This window comes from Chenopodium album, chromosome 4 (assembly GCF_948465745.1).
Source record: "Chenopodium album chromosome 4, dcCheAlbu1.1, whole genome shotgun sequence".
In the NCBI taxonomy this organism is placed as follows: Eukaryota; Viridiplantae; Streptophyta; class Magnoliopsida; order Caryophyllales; family Amaranthaceae; genus Chenopodium; species Chenopodium album.
The window spans coordinates 17,886,708-17,906,687 of NC_137837.1; the positions used below are offsets into that span (position 1 = coordinate 17,886,708).

A 19,980-nucleotide genomic window follows, 5' to 3' on the forward strand; every position below is an offset into this window, starting at 1 on the left:
CAAAGAGGGTAGAATGCAATTTTCTGTAAAAAGATGCTGATCTCCAATGTAATATAATGATGAGATACATCATACATGTGTTGATTCACATATATTGACTCATCCTTACAAATTCATGCACTACATATCATATGCAAGGAAATCTTCACTACCTAGCAAGCCTATAACGGCTATAATTGAAAAAAAAAAAAAAAAAAAAATGACCACCACAAAAGAAACTACCACTAAGTCATCAATGACATACATGCATCAACAAACCAAGTGAAAAAGAGCAACCACCAATTACAAAGACGAGGCATGTGATCCAGATACAGTTCAAGAATCAGCAGAAATCACCGGGACTGATTTGGGTTCATGGCCGTGCACTCTAAGCCGATATATGCAGGTAAATAATGAATTTCCATGGTTGGAGAGTAAATCAAACCTAATAGTGTTAATAACAGATGATCTAGCCTCATCAAGCACGTTGAAGGTCTGGGCATTGCTCTTCTTCAGGTCATACACAAATTCTGTCAGAAGAATTTCCTCTCTATCAACTGTGTCAATCTCAAGACCTTGTTTCCCTTGAAGCCAACCAGAGACCCGGCAATTTTTTGGAGCAGATGAGCGGTCAAAGGCCACACTCTGTAATGTAAAAAGAATAAACAAATTAATAAAAGCTAAAAATAATGTGGTTAGAAAAGGGCATTTAACAGAAAAATCGATCACATATCATGCCAAAGAAAAATATTAGTCATTTGATAAACTATAAGAGTAAGTCAAAGCAATTGAAAAATAACAGATAAAGGAAGAAGAATACTTATACAAAGATAATGACCAACTTCCCCATCCCACCCTAACTGGATCATACATCCTAAAACAGTTCGATTGAGAGTTAGATTAACCTGAACAACAAAATAAGGAGCTCATCCACACCAAAAATAATAGCCTGATGACAATACAGGAACATATTTGTCATAGCACAACTACTGCTTTTGCTAAATACAGATCAGTTGAACTGGTGGAAAAAAAGATCAAGAAAGAAAAGTCATAACAAAGGAACGGAATGGCCCATCAATTTAGCTTCAACCACAAAAAATTAAGAAAAATTGTAACAGGAGACCTAATTAAAAATTTAGTTTGCAAAAAACAACCTTTAACCAAATTTTGGATTTAAAGAGGTTTGGTAGGCACTGCCATTAGCCAGATGGTATTGCGGTGGTGGTGAAGTTAAAATGGGTGTTATTGGTGGCAGTGTTTTAAAAAGCGCGCATAAGGCGCTGAGACGTAAGGCGGTCAGGGGTGAGCGCTTAATTTGCTCAGGGCGAGGCATTTTGGGTTAGGCACACAAAAAGCGCCCGAGGTGCACCTAATGCGCACTTGGAGCAAACGTCAGCCAAAAATTTTAACTGCCCATATACTGCACCTCGCTTCAAAGAGGCGCACTAAGGCACACCTAGGCGCAGCAAAACCCCTTTCATTTCAGTGCGCCTTGAGCTTTTTTATACAAGTACATTGATTGGTGGTCACATGCTTTATACATGAATTGTCAATGACTCAACGCTGGATAAATATGGAAGTCACCCCCGGAATCTAGCATAATTCAAAATGTGGTCTTTTAAAAAAAAAAAAAAAAAAAAACAATTTTGAAAGTCAGTTTCTAACATTCCTCAACACTTAGACCAAAAATGCTATATTAATTAATGTCACTAATGCAATAAAAAAAAACACCTTCCCCCGTTTCATAAAAGTTGCAACACTTCACCCAAAAAACTCACATTTTTAGTCAAAGTGTTGAGCTAACTGCTTTAAATTTTTGAGCAAAATGATCTAAATGTGAACTAGATTTTAATACTCATACATAGAATCGTCCTCTATAATTAAATGTTCATTATTTCGAACTATTTTTTCATTCAAAACACAACCTGAATCAGGTGAAGGATATATATTTTAAATTAATCATCTTAAGAATTTCACAAAGAGAACGTTACAAACTTGCACCTTCTAATACATAGTTCCAAATACAAATATGTTAATTCGTTAACAAAAATGACTGCACGGGCTTGATCCAAATATGACAAACAAGAGAGCCAAACCCTAAGAAATTAATGCTATATAAAAGTGTGACAGCAGGCCCCAAAAGCCCCAAAATCCTATTGCTCTCACAAAAATGCACAACGGACTAAAAGATGACTATAAATCTATAATGGCAACTACAACATAGCATCTAAAAAAAATTGATAAATTTACTCCCCATCCCTGTCAATAATAAAAACACCCTGAGGTCACTTGTTCCATTTTCTTGTGACGTTAAAAGAAAGTAGAAAAAACAGACAAGAGTCAAACCCAAAAACGGAAGTATTAAACAAGCAGATGCTGGAATGCTGGGAAATATGTGGTTTTGTGCAAAAAAAAAAGATCCATGCAATGGCCTTTTGCAACATTAAGGTATAAAGAGAAAAGACTAAGAGATGGTACAAGTTGGAAAGGATAGAAATTTAAAAGTTTAGTGAATATGTTTTACTTTTACTTTGTGTCTGCTTGAAGTAACATAGCTTCCATGACATATACTTCAGTATTATTTCATTTCATTTCTTTGACTTACATTTCTTTGACTTAACCCTTGCCAAAGTATGTAGTAACACAAAAGAGGAAAAAACTTCAATGAGCAAAGTATTATTCTGCTGATCTTAGTTGTCTGTCCTGCTGTATAATACTCATAGTAACTTTGCTAATTTTACCATTATTGTGAGTCCTAACAAACAAGTAAACAACCTTCACCAATAATCACCAAATTCACAACCTCAACCAAAATTTCATTTTGTTTAAAAAGAGGGAAAGGGATACATGAGGAAAGAAATATATACTGTATTTTTGTTGTAGTTGTTTGTGTGAGCCTATAGAGAAGGGAAGAAAACCCCCACATTCTCCCACTTTACAACCATCACCATCGTACACAACAAGAAATAAAGACCAACCTCTCCAACATTGTAATCTCTCCCTTGGTAGCCATCTCCCTCTTGCTCGTATCTAATTATTGTAAATAAGTTGGGTTTTGGGGTGGAGGATGGGTTGGTTGGTTTTGGAGAAGCAGGGTGGGTTTTAGGGGTGTGAGGAGGATTTATGGTCAGTGGATGGGTTGTGCAGATTTCAGGTTGGTTAAGGTGATTTTGGGCTAGGTGTGGTAGTTTACAGTGAGTTAAGAGGGCAAAGTGTTGTGGTCGACAGTGGGGATGCTACAATTAGCTGAGGCAGTGTGGTCGACAGTGGTGGATGGGTTTGGCGGTGCATGTAGTTGGGATTGGGAAACAAGCATTAAAATTGGTGGTTTGGGAAGAGGTCAAGGTTGAGTAGTCATTCCCTATTCCCTTAGAGTGAAATTAATGGAGAGGGATCCTAGTAGAGAAGACTAGGGGAAACGATAAGGTAAAGGAAATAGGAAAAATGACCCAGCAACAAATACAGAAATCAAGAGAGTTCATTCCCTTATCCTTTCTTGATACCCCATACCAAACACAAAATATATTAACACTTGTTCCATTAGCTTATTAGATTCAAAGTGGTGAAAACAATCAGCAAGGAGTATAACACAGAACAAATCTACAAGCAAGACTTTAGAACAAGTGGCTGAGAGAGATATTTTACTTTGAGTAACAGTCTTAGTTTTAGAAAGATAGTGAGGCTTTAGAGTAGGCGCCTTAGCTCTATGAGGTTCAAAGACCTACAAAAGGCGCGCGCCTTTGCACTTTTTCTTGACTGCTTCATGCGCCTTATTTTGCGCTTTATGACTTAAAGCATCAATAGCTATTATGTAAGTTTATTTTTCCTAAAGCATGCCATGAGACTCAGTTATGGGTAGGTTTTCTTCAATTCTAGTGGAGAGAGAAATCCCTCTAGTCTTTACCTTATTCAATTTAAAGAGCCTTGCTATTAATCACATGACCCTTTCACCTTTTCTCATGACTTCAGTTTTACACTTATATAATAGAAAGTATTATTTCTTTTCTATATGAATAAGCCTCACCTAGGCACGCCTTGCGCCTAGGCTCCAGGGACTTTTTGCACCTTGCGCCCTTTAAAACTAAGGTAACAGTAAAAGACATTTTTTTTGTGTGTGTGGGAGGAGGGGGGGGGGGGGGGGGGGAGACAGAACACATAATGGATATTAAACCAAATAGATTGCAGTCAATCAAGTAAAGCTACCACTAGAATTCAAAAAATAGATTCCAAATAATCAATCTCAATATGCATAGAGAAACTAGGAGCAATGTAAGTTGCAGACCTTGCAAGAGCAACATGAAGATCTCAGAGTCAATGGATCTTTTCATTAGTCTAGATAAAAAAATTTAAGGGGCACCCAAACCTTTTATGTATCACCATTGACAACAAACAGGTGCATCCCAAATAACACCAATCCACAATTTTGGATTTCAAACTCTAAAATGATTGAAACCTATACCTAAATAATGACACTAACAAGATATAAATATCACCTACTAGGGCTCACACTAGATTAAATTAAAAGCATAACAGCAGAGGAGTACAGCACATAATTTAATTAAAATCAAAACACATTCACAAGAATTTGACACTTAGTAGTCAGTAACTTGGTACAACCCTCTAATACAAAGGCACTCCTTTTTCTGCCTTCTTTTAGATAGACAGGAAATGAATAAAACCTTTAATCTATAAACAAGATATAAGTGAAAAATATATTTAGAATAAGTAACAATGCTAACAAGTAACAACCAATAAAATCATTTACTTAAGTACTCCCTCTATTTCTTTTTTACAATTAGAGGCAACTAAATTTTTCCAAAACATAAGAAAAAGCATAGCCATGTAGAGTCTTGCTTGATTCATCTCAATGAGTGCTTTCAAAATATCAAATTTTATAATTTTACCATCACGTAATAAGAGATATTTAAGGTTACAGATGTGCATTGGCAAATGTGCATAATTAAAAGATAAACAAAAAAGGAATTGGAGGGAGAATTACAAAGTATTTTATTAAATAAGATATGACCTAACCATCTCATCTAAGTTGCTTAACTTTAGGCACACCCTTGAGAGAAAGAATTCTATATTTCCATGTATATCCAATCCAACGTATAAGCCTTAAGAGCTTAGATAGTCATCCAAATGATCATTACCAAAGAAATTGCACTGATAAGACAACACAAATGCACCTTACAAGCCCCAACATTCAACCAGGATAGAGAGAAAGAATTCCAAAAAAATCCATTCCAACGTATAGGCCTTAAGAACTTAGATAGCCGTCCAAATGGTCATTATACAAGATATTGCACCAATAAGACAACACATGTACACCAAAAAAATCCCAATAATCATCCTTGATTTGTACTTAAATCTGATACGTCTTACGCCAAAATATCACCCAAACCAAAGCCTTTAACCAATCCGAACTCGACATAAAATAAATCTACATCAAATGTGAATTTGACTCACTCTCATGGACAACAACCAAAGAAACCACGTACAACTATACTTAGCTTCAGTTGTATCTTTCCATCACTAAATCTAAGACTAATAGACTAACAATCAAAACCACACCATATACGCTTCCTTGGGAGCGAGCATAGAAGCTTGTAAGCACCATTTATCTTCAAATATTCTAATTCTATTTGACTTGAAAAAAGCTTTATAAGCAATCTGCCCTGGAATTCATGCCCATCTCCCAAGGGATCAATCATTTTTATATTTAAGCTTTCTTCAACATAGTCAAAATTTGATATTCTACTATTTTTGTGGAAGTTTTACACTTTGTACTACTATTAACATCAACAAGTCCTTCCCAAAACAAGTGGCATCATAATATTACGGGGAAGTCTCAAAAACAGTTGCCGCTTTTTACTTCTGAATGTCACTCAATTTACTTACAAAAATCATTCACCCTTGACTAATTCAAAATCTGTACCGGTGTAAGGTCATTTCAAGCAAAAAACACCACCCTTGACTAATTCAGAACCTGTACCAGTGTAAGGTCATTTTGAGCAAAAAAACACTAGCCAGCACTCAAGTAACTGAATCACACAGTAACACCAGTATGCAGTATATAGCATGTACTTTTCAGCATAAAGACTACTTAAAACAAAATAAAGCACTTCAATCATTCACAAATTGCAAGTCACACTTCCAGCACCATACATAGTGGGCTTAAATAGATTATGGTTTGCTAATGCTTGCATCAAAGGTTAAACATTGTGCACCAAAATTAAAAAAAAATAATAAAAAGGACACACTAAGTAACATAGTATAGATATATAGTTCTAACTTCAAGCACGTGAAACAACAAATCAAGCCACAGGGATATTAACATAAATATACCATAGAGCAGTATTCAACAACAGAACAACTCCGTATTAAGCATTTTAGCCTCATTGTAAAGTTCATTTCCAATTTCCAAATAGAAGAAAATAAAAGGACCTACACCTTGAATGACGCAAGAGTACTTTTATGGCAATTTGAGCTTTTACAAGAATTAATGTCAATTGTTTGAATACTCAAACCAAAGCCTCAAACCACGGTTATACTTCAGGAACATTTTCTCCCTCCCCTATTTAATCTCTGAGTCACTTAGATTATGCCAACACCATGCAAATGTAACAAGCTTATAAACAGTAATCCCTCCGTTTTTAAATACTTGCTCCACTTTTCATTTGCGGCCGTTTTTAAATACTTGCTCCATTTCCTTATTTGGAAAGCTTTTACAATATTTAATTAATTTCTCTCAATTAGTGGATCCAACATATATTTTCTCTCCTCCAATTCTCTACACTACTTTTGTCTTTTACATTTTTTATTCTTCCACCAACCCCACTACCTCCATATTTTATTACTTTTCCCAATTTCTCCTAAAACTCCGCGCATGGAGAAATGGAGCAAGTATTTAAAAACGGAGGGAGTATATCTGAATGCATGTAAATTTAATTTCAGCATATAAGGCTAAATAATCTAAAATAATACAGTAGAAACATAACATAGAACCAATAGATGGATTATAAGTACAGATAAAGTAATTTAAGCATTAGTATACTATAACAATCCTCACTAAACACATTGATAGAAGCTGCTGCCTTTAATCTAATAGCAATCTGAAACTTAAAGCTTCTAAAAAAGTTGCATAATTTGTCAAATTTGCATAACTATATATATTTTAAGGTATTGAATTCCAATGAACCAACTTAAGAATCACAAGATCCACATAACTACTAAACAGACCTTCAATAACCTCTATCTTTCTCCACATAATTCTATGAGGCAAATGACCTCTTATTGGCCAATGCAGCCTGCAGCCATCTTTAAATTATTCAATTCTACAAGAGAATTCCACAATCACAGCAACCGCAATGAAAGCGCACAAATAGTATCACACATAGATTTCATCTCATGTCATAGAGCACCCAAAAAGCTAATTGAAGAAAGAATATATATATATATATATATATATATATATATATATATATATATATATATATATATATATATAAAGGAAAAAAAATACCTCAGCAACATGTTCAAGTGTAATGGCCTCAGGAACAATGGCGGTCTTTAACTGGATTACAACAAAACCATTGCTGCCTGTCAGTGGGAAACACTCTCCAGGCTCTCCAAAGCTGGGGCTCAACATTTTAACCGCCTTACGGTGAACCCCTTTGTTCCCTACATTCAACCAACTACCTGCATTCCCAAAACCACCTAATGGTTCTGAATGACTAATAACTCTGGCACCACCACTAGCCACAGCATAATCAACACTTCCAAGCCCATCAGCAGCGTGTTTCTCGATTTCTTTCTCAACCACTTCCCTCGCCAAACCCCTAATCTCATCAAAACTCAACCCAATATTGCCACCACCATCACCTCTCTTCAGTTCATCATACAACTTCACCACATCATCTTTAGTTAACAACTCCTTCGATCGCAATTCAACCAAACCCAACTCCAAACCCTCACTCTTCTCCTTCAATTTCCTCAATTGAGCACCAATCTCTCCACTTTTATCCTCAATCTTCCTACTAACCTCTCTCCTCAAATTCCCAACCTCACTATCAATCTTCTTATCAACAACCTCCACTTGAACCTGCAGCATCTTCGTTGTCGTTTTGAGCGACGATTCAACCCCAGCAATCCTTCCCTCCATATCCGAAAACCCCATCAAACTACCCGAACCACCCATCTTCCCAGAATTAGCAACCAACTTCCTAACAATCTGAACAAACCCTAATAACACAAGCAACAACAATAAATTCTTAATCAAAACACTCATTACCGTAACCCACCGGGGCTTAGGCGGCTTCTGAGGCGCAGTTGCCGCCTTTCGATTCCGGGTTCGAAGAGCGGCATTTGAATTGGGCAATTGAGATGATTTCTTCTCCTTAGATCTTTCAATAACTGCTTCACCTCTAATCGAATGACTCAGATCTTTGCTACCGCTTGTCACTTTATCACCTCCTACATCACCCGCAACATTCTTGTTGCTATTGTTGTCCAAATTAAGGGAATTTGTTGCATCGTTAACTATGTCGATGCCCTGTTTCATGTCGGAAACTGCCGATGCTCTTCGGCGAGGATTCGCCGTCCCGGAAACTGTCGATGCTGACATTTAAAGGGATTAAATTCTGGAAATTTGAAGTCAACGGAGAAAAAGGGAACCCTAATTGATGAAATTGAAGTAAAATTTGGGGGAAATGGAGTGATTTGAAGAAGAAATTGAGTGAGTGACAGTAAGAGAGGAGAGAGAAAAGTAACCCTAAATGAGTTGATTGCGATTTACAAATTTGAAATGAGGGAAATGAGGGGTACGAGGATGAAAAGGAGGGAGATGGGAATTGCTTTTTCAAGAATTAAGATGGCGGTTTCAAATTGGTGATAATTAAATTAAAGTTTTTTTTTTTGTTTTTTTTTTTTCTCTCTCTCTCATTTATCTATCTATCTACTCCCTTCGTCCCTGAAAAAACGACCTATATGACCTAATTTAAGTCCAAAAAAAAAAATGACCCATTTGTTTTTCCCAACATCTATTCATTTCCCTTTCTTTTAAAAGTGTCAACTTGGCAATCTTGTGTATTTTAATTATATTGGTTGTTGTAAAACAATATTTTAATCTTATTGGCTAATAAAGCATCACATGGATCAGTGCATTATTACATCATGTTTATTAAGCATAGGATAAAGATAAAAACTTACATTAAGTACTTTCTCTCTAGATGTTAATTGCAAATTATTGTTGATTATTGTTTTCTCATACAATTATACTCGCAAATTAAGTTTCTTAATACCCGAGAAATCAACCCAAATGGGTCGTTATTTCGAAAGCGGATGGAGTATAAGATAATTATAGAGGCAATTCACCACAATTCCCCAAATCCCTAATCATCAACTTCTATTGATCACAACTTTTTTTAAAAACACCAATAAATACCTTACCCATCCCACTATTTTTTTAACTAGAGTGTACCCGTACCAAATGTACAGGATATATATTTAATAGAAAGATATTACAAATATCTAATAACAAAAATATATTTTAAGTACGTGAAGTTGTTTGTGATATAGTAACTTGCTCTTTTATGTGGCTGGATACTCCGTGTAGCTAGCTATTGTGGAAGTTACTTTGTCAATGTTATAAGGGTTACTCTATCAATGTTATAGGGGTTACCCGTTCAGCGTTATAGTTGTTATCTCCAGTGTTGTAAGGGTTACGTGTTTTGTGTTATAGGGGGAAATTACTCTGTTGTAGGCGTCGTTCGAAGTGCGCCTACGTTAAGCATGTGTGAATATGCTCGAAAGTCATAGGAAGTGGAGATTGACATAATACGATTAGGGACAAGGAAAGTAGGGAGCCGCCAACAACTTTTTAAGGAACTTGTAAACCGTTCACAGATTATAAAAGACAACCACGAATAAACAATAGGCAACAACGATTGACCCGTGAAGGTTACACCCCATTCATATTCCATGAGATTACTTACTCCAGGCCATATGGATCAGAACCATGAAAGAAGGATCGGGGATGATGGTACAAAGTGAGTCATGGAGTCACATTCGACCGTATTGACCTCTACTCGATTCTTATAGTGAAAAGTGATTCCTGCAATCTCAAAGGCATGCAAACAAAATATTCAATTTGCTCCAAACTATAATTATGCTAAATTGGTTTAATATTAATGCAATACATAATTCTAAAATATTGTGATCACTTGATTTAATAACAAAATTTAAAAGGAACCTAAACCAATCGTCCAAATTATCTTATTAGGCGTGATTTTCAATTACATATTCCTGACAGGGTAAAGTCGTATCCCCTAATCAAAAGTAATTCCTAAATCCTCTAACTAACGTAGATAGGGAAGTAGGGTCGAATCCATAGAGAAATGAGTCTTTCTATTCCTAATTAATTAAAATAATCCAGATTATAAAGTAACCAATATATTGTAATTAAAGGAAACTAAACTACGAAGATTAAGAGTAGGGAGAAAACAATGAATAAAAGGATCTAGGGCATAGCTTCACCAATAAATAATATTCCAGGGTAGAATATAATAATCATTCATCAATGCATATATCAATCAGATTATAAAGGGCTTTCGCTACGTATTATAATCACACAATTAATTTACCGGTATTAAATCTCATCTTTCGAATCTCGAATTAACCATTTATAAATTAACCTGCCTATTGAAACTAGACCTAAACATCAATTCTCATCTGTCGAATCTCGAATCAATATTGTTAAACTCATGCATAAAAGATCTGCGCAAATCTAGTCACAGAGCATTAAATCAATCAATAGGAAATTAATCTAGCATTGATAATCAACAACAATAAATTACCCCTTCATATTATTTATGGATCCCCATAAACCCTAGAAATAGAACTACTCACACATATTAAAAACTAAACAAATCAAAGCAATAAAATAAGTCATGATGAAGGGAAATAAGATTTAGAGAAGAGAAATCGTTACCAAACTAATCTGTATTAATGGAAAATAATCAAGAATAAGAGTTGAGAGAAGAGTTAAGTGAGAGAAAAGATCCTAAGTAGAGAGAGAAAGTCTAAGGAAGAAGATCGAAGAAGAGGTGCTAATAATTCCGTACAAAATCGTATTTAAACGTTTTCTAAAACAAGAATTAAAACTAAACATCATCAGGTCTTCTAAAAACGCGCGCCCGATCGGGCGAAGGGCCGCCCGATTGGGCGCGCCTTTTTCTTCGGGTTCTTCCCAAGCAGCATCGCCCGATCGTGCTAGATGCTCGCACGATCGAGCGCGCCTCAGCACGCTCAGCCTAATAGTCTTGCCGCGCCCGATCGTTCTAGAGGTAGCCCGATCGGGCGGTTGCTTCTCCTTGAGGCTTGGACTTCGATTGGGCTAGATTTCTCGGCCCAATCCGGATTTCCTCTCGGGTCTCAAATACTTGGTCCAAATGCCTTGGGATCCCAATTACCGAGCCCTTAATCACCGACTCTCACTGATCCTGGGCTCCAAAAGTGGTCGCGTCCTTCTAGCTTCCGTAGTTGATCCGTAAAGCCCGGGAAAATGCTCCAAGAGTGCAATTTCCTGTAAAATACAACTAAAACTACGAAAACACTAGAACACACAAATTAGTAATAAAAGTGGCCCGAAAGAGCCAAAAACACTACTAATAACGACCAAGGGACAGGGGTAAAACACTATATAAAATGGACATATCAAACTCCCCCAAGCCAAACCTTTGCTTGTCCCTAAGCAAAGATCTCATCAATGAATCAATAAATATGCTTCACCCCAATCCATAAAAATCAAACACAAACGATTCAGGGTAAATCAAATAAACACGTTTCAAAATCAACCAATCAAATCCATCCCATTACCTTTCTTCCCTAACAATTGTCAAATAGAGCAAACCACAAGAGCATATAGAATTCAAGACTAGTGCTCACACACTCAACTCTCATTTTTGTGGCGAGTAAAAGATGTACTCGATCGCTCTCCATCCAACCCCTTTATGTGAACAATGCCCTCCCAACTCACACTCTCGTGTGTATAAAACAATGAACGCTCAATCCTACTAGTGGACTCGAAATATGCCAAATCATAACTTGCATTGATAAACAACACTTTCACATTCATACAATTCTATGCACAAAGGTCGGAAGGTCTTTAAAGCTTGTAATGTAAGGCTAGGGTAAAGGGTATGATAAATTTGGGAATAAGTGAGAGAAAAGCTATGCTTAAAGGAGCCATATCCTAATAAAACCCAATGATCAAAATAAATAGTGACCATACATCTCCTACATAACCAACTCTAACATCAACCAAATAAACTCCAATCATAATAAATAATCTCAACTCTTACAATTTCACTCATAAGATATAATAATGAAGAAGTAGAGTGAGTAAACAAACTTTATTTTCCAAACTTGAATTTTTTTTCTATTTTTTATCTTTTGATCAACCTCCAACTAGAACACTTGAACATTTTTTTTTCTTTTGAAGTTCACTTATTTTTTTCTTCACATTTTTTTCCTTGAACTTCTCTTTATTTTCTTCATAATATCATGCTTTATTTTTTTCAAGAAAACATAACTCTCAAACTCATCAAAAATAAACATGAACAACAAAACAACTTCTCAAAAACCCACCCAAATTGTGCAAATAATAAGCACACTACAAACTCCCTCACCTCACTCACTAATAGCTCCCCCAAGCCAAGTTTGGGACTAGTAACCAATGGGGCAAAATAGGCTTGTAATGTGGCTAATAAACAACAAAAAGGTCAAGGCAACAACACGGGTAGCAAGAAGGGAACAAATGCATCTACAATCATCTGGAGGCTACCTAAAAGAACAAATGCCTTCGTCCTCCTCAATGTGCATAATAATGAATCATATAAATATTACTAATAGTTGCAAACCAATACTCAAATTCATTGACATACCAGGAAATATGGAACTATCACACATTCCTTACCAAATCAACTAATCAAGCACTATATTCACAAGTAGTTGGACAAAATTGACGCATGTAAAGGTTTCAAGGCAATCAAACATCAAATCATGATCAACTAATCCACAATTCTTATCATCAATAACCAAGAATCAAAACAATTTTCTCAAGTATGGGGCACAGGGAAGCATAATTTACAATTCATTGGAACGTATTTTTGGATTTTTTTATTTTTCAAAATTTTTTTTGTATTTTTCATAAATAAGAAAGCAAATAAAACTAACCTAGAAAGCAAGAAATCTAACCTAAGAAAACACACCAAAAATAAAAGAAAAGAGCTAGAGAAAGAAAAATACCAAACCAAAATCTCCCCCAAGCCAGAATCAGACAATGTCCTCATTGGCTCGGAAACTAGCCCAGCATAGCTAGTTCTCATCATCATCCATCCTCTCATATCCTCCTCCATGACTCGAGCCGGCACCACCCTAGCTCGGTCCAGCACCACCATAACCCGAACCACCTGCAAAGGAGTTAGGGTCCACATTCCCACCCATACCCCCAAAAGGAGCATCACCCCATATCCGTGGACTGAAGAGTAGTCCACATAAGTACCATATGCACCGGGGTGAGAATACCCTCCTTGGGGGTATTGGAACCAATCGGGAGTAAGTGAATCGGGAGGAATAGCCCCTCGACGGGCATAATCATCATACATGGGGTATAGGCCCCTCCCGAGGTTCCTCTCTATGTAACCAACCCGCCCATCTAAGGAGCTTAACCTAGAATCTAGGTTTTGCATCATACCCTCAAATCTCCCTTGTCCCGTCTCGATGCGGTCTAATTGGCTCCTAAAAGCCGAAAAGTCATAAGGGGCATTGGGGTCGACGTTGTAGTCGACCGAGGAAGTGGGCATGCCATAGGTTAAGGGTGGAGGTGGTTGGTAGTGTGGTGAATGGTGAGTGGGGGAATGGTCTAGGGGGGATTGGTGGGGTTGTGGTGAAGGGTGAGGTGGTTGAATCTCACCTTGACCATTAATCTCAAAAGTATAAGAAGGCTTCCCCTTCTCAAATTTGGTCAAGGTGGGGTAGGGTAAGGTAAAGGCTTGGTCCCTCCTACCCGATTGTCGGTGGACTATCCACCAAGTATCACTCCCCACGGGTTGCACCCAGTTCAAACTCCCTAAATAGGGTAGGTCCATGAGGTTTGATCCTACAACTTTCCTATGCCCATCCGGGTTCCAACCTAGGTGTTTCCTAGCAATGTGGGTCACTAACCCCCCAAAATAAATAGGTGCCCTAGACCTACTAGCCTCGGCCGCATTGGCCGCCCTTTGGAAGTGATTGGCTATCCTATGGGGTATGTTCAATTTTTCGGCGGTAGGAATTACATAGGATGCCAAAAGTTCCAATTCATCTCTCCTAACATTTGCCGGTTCATGCCTCCCAAAAATAGTGAGGCCGGCAAATCTTTGCCAAAGTTTTGGGACGGGATGTTGAATCCACGTCCCTTTGGCATGCTGGAGGTTAACTAAATCCTCCCCAGTTAGCCTCTTATAGACCACGGCGGTGTGGTCTTGAGAGGGTTCAATCGGTTTATCCGATTTCAAATCAAACAACTTTCCGAATTCTTTAAGAGTTAGTCTCACATCGTTGTTTAATAATCGGAATTGTACATGAGTAATTAGTGCATTCATTTTAATAACATTAAAACTTGAAATAAATTCTAATGTTAAGTAGTCATATGTATCATGGCACATTTGAAAGAAACCACTCATGCCTATACATTTGAACAATTTTTCCAAATATTTATCTAAGCCTAACCTAACTAGTGTGGGGTGATGAATAAAACGGGTAGAGATTACCTGACGATCGATGAGGTTTAGCATCCTAGCCCGTTGCTCCTCCGAGGTGATGACAACCTCCTCCCATCCCGGAATTTGAAGATCCGGGTTGACCGTTGGTTGTGGTGCCCTCGAAGTCTCACTCCTTTGTGTCCTTGAACGTTTTGAGGCCATTATATGAGGAAAAATTTAATGCTTGGAGCTTTCTCTCTCTATGGGTTTGAAGGAATTATGAGAGAAAGTGGGAGAAAATAGGTGGGAAATGTAGAGGAAGATGTGAGGATTAATAATATGTAAAATTTTTGAAGTTTTGATGGATGAATATGAGGAGATCTTGAAAAAGAAGTGAGTTTGAAGGTATAAAAATGGAGGTTTTAGAGAGAGAAAGTAATGGAGAAGAAGATGAAATAAAAAGAAAGTGAGGAAAGAAAGAGGAGGAAAAGTATATGGATGGCCAAAAATAGGCGCGCCCGATCGGGCAAGCCTCGCCCGATCGGGCGGATAATCTCAAATTCCAGAATCATGGTTGTGCGCCCGATCAGGCGAGCTCCGCCCGATCGGGCGCGAACACGAACGAAAAATTCGCCCTATGGTTTGCCCGATCGGGCGAGCTTCGCCCGATATATCTTTTCCTTCACTCGATTTGCGCCCGATCGGGCAACCTCGCCCAATCGGGCAAGATTTGCTCGAGTTTCTGACTGCACTTGCGCGCCCGATCGGGCGAATTTTGCTCGATTCCCAGCTCTCCTTGCGCGCCCGATCGGGCGAATTTTAGGTTGGAAATATATCATGCTTGCGCGCCCGATCGGGCGAGCTCCGCCTGATCGGGCTCGTGCCCGGTCTGAATTCCTTAGCTATTTTTTTTATCTTTGTCTTCAAATTTCTTCTAAGTCTTTCGACCTCTTAAACCTATACCTGTACAAAAACACTTATAAACGATAAAATTTCACTCTCCTCGCCTCTCTAAAATAAAAATAAAAAAAATAAAAGGGAAAACTAGTCTAAAAAGCAATAAAAAATACGGGTTGCCTCCCACAAAGCGCTGGTTTATCTAGGTCCCGCACGACCTTCTTACCAAGTACAATATCTAGGACCCTTGGCCTAACGCTTGATCGGGTGGTTTCTCACCCGGTCTAGCGGTGTTTAGGCTGCGATGGGGCTTCCTGACATACCCTGTGGGACGCCAAATCACCTTATCTGGTGGATCCTCCTTGACTTGGAATGGTGGATCTTCAATGCTACACACTAAAGATCCTTCTTTGATCGAGGATTGCTTCAAATTTTCCTTGCATGCGACACTTGCAACTCGATCTGACGGAACACTTACCGTAGGCTCGATTCGCACAACTTGCTTGATCGGTTCCACTTGTTCATCCTCGAAACCAAGACCAACATTGTAGAGTGCTCTTTCTATTGCATCGACTTCCTTCTGCCATTTGTTTATCTCATCTGAAAAGGATGCAACACAAGATACCGCCTCCAAGGGACCTTTTTCAAGAGCTTGGGGCTTGTTAGAATAATTTACAACCACATTAACACTAAAACATTTCTCCTCAGTCATGGAGCTTTTAGGGGCATTATTCAGGTTAAAAATAACTTTATCATCCCCTACTGATAGTGTTAACTTACCACTTCTTACATCTATGACTGCTCCTGCATTGTTAAGGAATGGTCTACCCAAAATAATTGGGGTTTGCATATCCTCAACCATATCAAGAACAACAAAATCTATAGGTATATAAAATTTACCTACTCTAACGGGGACATCCTCTAAAACACCTAAGGGGTATTTGAAAGAACGGCCGGCCATTTGTAGAGTTATACTGGTAGCTTTTAATTTACCCATATTCAACTTAGAACACACAGATAATGGCATGACGCTAACACTAGCACCCAAATCACATAATGCATTATCAATCAAGAGATTGCCAATATGACAAGGGATAGAAAAACTACCCGGATCTTTTAACTTAGGTGGAGACTTATTTTGAAGTACGACACTGCAATCTGCAGTGAAAGCTACCGTCTCTACCTCACTAATAGACCTTTTTCTCGTCAATATTTCTTTCATAAATTTTGCATACGAGGGGATTTGTGTGATCAATTCAGTAAAGGGAACTGTTACCTTCAAATCTTTTACTACCTCCAGGAACTTACCAAACTGCTTATCCAAGTTTGTCTTCAATTGGCGATTGGGGAATGGAAGTTTGATAATTGGCTTTGGAGCATTATTACTCTTGTCTAGAGTAGCCACCTTCTCTGGAGTTGTACCCTGCAATGTAGAATAAGATATGTTAGTATTATCCTTTATCCCTGCAGGGCTATCAACTACATTGTTTGGTTTAACGGAATCAAGATTAGCATTATTTAATAAAACAAGTTCATCAACTCTGGGCATAGAGGGCCCTTCATAGTTTGAACCACTCCTTAGAGTAATTGCAAATGCTTGATCCGTAGGCCTAGTCGGCTGTGCCGGCAGAGCTCCCTGTTGGCGGGCTTGTAGAGTAGCGGAGAGTTGCGCAATTTGATTATCCATAATTTTATTATGCGCTAGAATTTGATCAATTGTCGCATCTCTGCTCTCCATGTGCTTTTGCATATTAACCAACATTGCTCTTATTTCCGCCAGAGAAGGGTCGGAAGATGAGGGGGTTTGTTGTGGTTGGTTCTTCTGGCTAGCATTGGGATGATAATATTTCTGCTGCTGTGGCGCCTGTGGTTCTTGTAGTGGTGGATTTTGAACATTAGTGCTCCGGTAGGAAAGGTACGGATGATTCCGATACCCAGGATTGTAGGTGTTGGAGTATGGGTTATTCTGCCTATAAGCTTGGAAGGCATTAACTTGCTCCACGGAACTCCTGCAATCTTGCTCCCAATGACCTACAATACCACAATTTTCACAGAAGGGCTCATTAGAATTATTATTAATTGCAGAAACATTAGCTACATTAGCAGTGCTCAGATTATCTAATTTTTGGCAAATAGAGGTTAGTTGAGCTTGCAAAAAGGATACAGAGTCGACACTATGCTTCCCCTTGTTAGCAAATCCTCTAGGGTTCCCATATTGGGAATTGTGTATCGCCATGTCTTCAATAACCTGACCTGCATCATCAACATTAAGACTCATAAATCTCCCACTAGCTGCAGAGTCTAAAATTATTCTAGAGGAATTTCCAATGCCGTTATAAAAGGCTTGGATTAACTGCCATTGCGCTAAATTATGGTGAGGGCATTCTCTTTGTAAGTCCTTGAACCTCTCCCAAGCCTCATATAAAGATTCATCGGCTTCTTGGGCAAAGTTCTGGATCGCACTTCGTAGTTCTGCTGTTCTCTCTGCAGGATAATACTTGTTATAGAAATTCAAAACAAGAGTTTCCCAGTCAGTTATACCAAGTGTAGTTCTATTTAAGCCATTAAACCACAATTTAACTTTTCCAGTTAAAGAGAAAGGAAAGAGAATCTCCCTGATTTGGTCTTGAGTGACCCCGGCTTGCCTGATGGTGTTGCAATATTGACAATAGTCGGCAATGTGAAGATTCGGGTCTTCACCCTTGGCTCCACTGAATTTCTTCCTCTCTATCATCGTTATAAATTGAGGTTTGATTTCAAATTGAACCCCATCAAGAGCTGGAGTAGGGGTGAGATGTGGAAAATCCGTAAGCTTTGGTTGTGAATAATCCCTAAGCTTCTTTGGAGCCATCATCTCTGATTCTGCGTCGGATGATGTCTCTGAATCGCTAGAACCAGTTGGAGGATTTCGGTGATTATTGTTATTATCACCCGAATCCGCCAGGATTTGCTTGTAGAAATTTTTCTGTCTATGGAAGGAACGTTCGATCTCAGGATCGAATGGGATGTAACCTGATCTGGAACACCTGGGCATAAACAAAAACTAGAAGCAAATATGAGATTTGTCTCAGAGAACTAACGCTCTCTAAGACAAAAGGGAAATAATCTAGACTACAAAACAATTAGAAATAAAAATAAAACCGTTTCCCCGGCAACGACGCCAAATTTTGACAGGGTAAAGTCGTATCCCCTAATCAAAAGTAATTCCTAAATCCTCTAACTAACGTAGATAGGGAAGTAGGGTCGAATCCACAGAGAAACGAGTCTTTCTATTCCTAATTAATTAAAATAATCCAGATTATAAAGTAACCAATATATTGTAATTAAAGGAAACTAAACTACGAAGATTAAGAGTAGGGATAAAACAATGAATAAAAGGATCTAGGGCATAGCTTCACCAATAAATAATATTCCAGGGTAGAATATAATAATCATTCATCAATGCATATATCAATCAGATTATAAAGGGCTTTCGCTACGTATTATAATCACACAATTAATTTACCGGTATTAAATCTCATCTTTCGAATCTCGACTTAACCATTTATAAATTAACCTGCCTATTGAAACTAGACCTAAACATCAATTCTCATCTGTCGAATCTCGAATCAATATTGTTAAACTCATGCATAAAAGATCTGTGCAAATCTAGTCACAAAGCATTAAATCAATCAATAGGAAATTAATCTAGCATTGATAATCAACAACAATAAATTACCCCTTCATATTATTTATGGATCCCCATAAACCCTAGAAATAGAACTACTCACACATATTAAAAACTAAACAAATCAAAGCAATAAAATAAGTCATGATGAAGGGAAATAAGATTAAGAGAAGAGAAATCGTTACCAAACTAATCTGTATTAATGGAAAATAATCGAGAATAAGAGTTGAGAGAAGAGTTAAGAGAGAGAAAAGATCCTAAGTAGAGAGAGAAAGTCTAAGGAAGAAGATCGAAGAAGAGGTGCTAATAATTCCGTACAAAATCGTATTTAAACTTTTTCTAAAACAAGAATTAAAACTAAAAATCATCAGGTCTTCTAAAAACGCGCGCCCGATCGGGCGAAGGGCCGCCCGATCAGGCGCGCCTTATCGGGCGAAGGGCTGCCCGATCAGGCGCGCCTTTTTCTTCGCGTTCTTCCCAAGCAGCATCGCCCGATCGTGCTAGATGCTCGCATGATCGGGCGCGCCTCAGCACGCTCAGCCTAATAGTCTTGCCACGCCCGATCGTGCTAGAGGTAGCCCGATCGGGCGGTTGCTTCTCCTTTAGGCTTGGACTTCGATTGGGCTAGATTTCTCGGCCCAATCCGGATTTCCTCTCGGGTCTCGAATACTTGGTCCAAATGCCTCGGGATCC

General features: G+C 38.2%; 1 protein-coding gene and 1 non-coding gene across 2 annotated transcripts; one reads left to right on the forward strand and one right to left on the reverse strand.

Moving 5' to 3' along the window:
- Positions 1-8,823, reverse strand: LOC145628992 (SUN domain-containing protein 2-like). The gene is made up of 2 exons (XM_081681453.1): positions 7,505-8,823; positions 1-624 (listed from the first exon to the last, which is right to left on the reverse strand). Exons 1-2 carry the CDS (start codon positions 8,603-8,605, stop codon positions 316-318), a joined length of 1,410 nt encoding a protein of 469 aa, XP_081537579.1. The 5' UTR covers positions 8,606-8,823; the 3' UTR covers positions 1-315.
- Positions 8,824-17,986: 9,163 nt separating this feature from the next.
- Positions 17,987-18,093, forward strand: LOC145629855 (small nucleolar RNA R71). The gene has a single exon (XR_014111982.1). It is a non-coding gene; the product is annotated as a small nucleolar RNA R71 (small nucleolar RNA).
- The last annotated feature ends 1,887 nt before the right edge of the window (positions 18,094-19,980 follow it).